Source organism: Mercurialis annua, linkage group LG1-X (genome assembly GCF_937616625.2).
Source record: "Mercurialis annua linkage group LG1-X, ddMerAnnu1.2, whole genome shotgun sequence".
In the NCBI taxonomy this organism is placed as follows: Eukaryota; Viridiplantae; Streptophyta; class Magnoliopsida; order Malpighiales; family Euphorbiaceae; genus Mercurialis; species Mercurialis annua.
Window position 1 is genome coordinate 17,490,207 of NC_065570.1, and position 1,977 is coordinate 17,492,183.

Here is a 1,977-nt window from a genome sequence, read left to right on the forward strand (position 1 = left end):
TCCTGCCGAGTTTCTGCGTTCAGCTTCCTGTAGTCAATGCACACTCGCCACCCAGTAACTGTGCGAGTAGAAATCTGTTCTCCCTTGTCGTTCTCTACGACTGTCATCCCGCCTTTCTTAGGCACACACTGAATTGGGCTCACCCATGAACTATCTGAAATGGGATAGATGATGCCCGCATCAAGTAGCTTCACAATTTCCTTGTGAACCACTTCTTTCATGTTTGGGTTCAGCCGTCTCTGTCTCTGCGCGGATGCCTTAGACTCATCCTCCAAATGAATCTGATGCATCACCACTGAATCCCTCTGATGTCTGAAATCTTCCACCCAATAGCCAAAATACGTCCCTTGGCTACATCAATAACCCTCTGCTCTTGCTTCTTCGTGAGCTTGTTGCTGATGATGATCGGTAAAGTACTATCAGCTCCCAAGAAAGCATATCGCAAATGTGCAGGCAAGGTCTTCAATGCAACTTTTGGTGGCTTCTCTAAAGAGGGAGGAGTAATGTGCTCGCTTTTTAATAATGGTTCGAGGACTGGTTCCTCTACATACTCCTCCTCTTCAGCATCTCTCTCTTTACTCAGCATAGACTGCAAGATGGCTTTTTTTCTGCTAGTTGTTCTTCTACTAACTCATCCACCATGTCTACCCGCATACATTCTCCTTTGGAATTGGGATGTCGTGTGATCTTCCTCATATCAAACTCGACGCTTTCATCCCTAATCCTCAGAGTCAGCTTGCCATCATGAACATCAATAAGAGCTCTGCCAGTGTTCATGAATGGTCGCCCCAAAATCATCGGGCACTCCTTGTCCGCTGCGTAGTCAAGGACAACAAAATCCATAGGGAAGATGAATTTGTTGACCTTAACTAGGACGTCCTCCACAATCCCATGTGGCTTCTTCAGAGAGTGATCCGCTAGCTGTAGCATCATCGGCGTGGCCTGTACCTGTTGATCACCAAACATACTACGGAAAAGGGATAAGGGCATCAAATTAATACTAGCTCCTAAATCGCAAAGGCAATTAACAGACTGCATGTTACTAATAGTACAAGGAATAGTAAAACTCCCTGGATCCTTGAGCTTGGTCTGTAGGTTGCTCAATATGATTGAGTTGTAGTTCTCTGTCATTGGTACTAGTCCTTCTGCATCCCAACTCCGCTTGTTGGTGATGATCTCCTTGAGAAATTTCACATAGTGCGGCATCTCTCTCAGTGCGTCTGCCAGGCTGATGTTGAGATGTAGTTTCTTGAAAGTTTCAAGAAATTTGTGAAACTTCCAAGTGTCTTACGGCTTCTTCACTCTATGTGGGAATGGCACCTTTGGCATAAAAGGAGGTGGTGGAGGTGGTTTAGCAACTGCCTTTTCAGGCTCGCCACCCTCACACTGTTCCTTTTTCGCCTCAACTGTAGCACGTCCTGCATATGGATCATCCAGTTCTTTCCCACTTCTCAACTCAATAGCCTTGAGATGCTCTCTGGGGTTTTCCTCAGTAGTGGATGGTAAACCCCCCTGACTTCTGCTTTGCAGTGCTTTAGCCATCTGCTGATTCTGCACCTCAAGGTTATGAATTGTGGCAGCATGATTTTTAAATGTTTGCTGCGTCTCGGCATCCTTCTTCATCATCATCACCATCATTTTATCAAACTTGCTGTGGAGAGACTCGCCTTGCTCTCTTTGTTGAAGCCAGGTGAATGCTGCGGTCGGTTGTTCTGATGTTGGAAATTCCCTTGATTCTGAAAGTTTCCTTGATTCTGGAAGTGGCCCTGATTGTGCTGTAGCCTCTGTCCGCCCTGATAGCTCGGACCTGCCTGATTGTTGGCATTACCCCCATTGTCCTTCCATGAGAAATTCGGGTGATTCCTCCATCCTGGGTTGTAAGTGGAAGTGTATGGATCATTGCCCTGTCTTTGCCCTCCCACGAAGTTGACTTGCTCATTGTTAGGCTGACTCCATATAGAACATTCATTCGACATA

General features: G+C 46.2%; 1 protein-coding gene across 1 annotated transcript; it reads right to left on the reverse strand.

Annotated features, from left to right (window-relative positions):
* Positions 1-289: 289 nt before the first annotated feature.
* Positions 290-1,638, reverse strand: LOC126666156 (uncharacterized). Its single transcript, XM_050359150.1, has 4 exons — positions 1,292-1,638; positions 1,030-1,228; positions 649-948; positions 290-589 (listed from the first exon to the last, which is right to left on the reverse strand). Exons 1-4 carry the CDS (start codon positions 1,636-1,638, stop codon positions 290-292), a joined length of 1,146 nt encoding a protein of 381 aa, XP_050215107.1.
* Between the last annotated feature and the right edge of the window lie 339 nt (positions 1,639-1,977).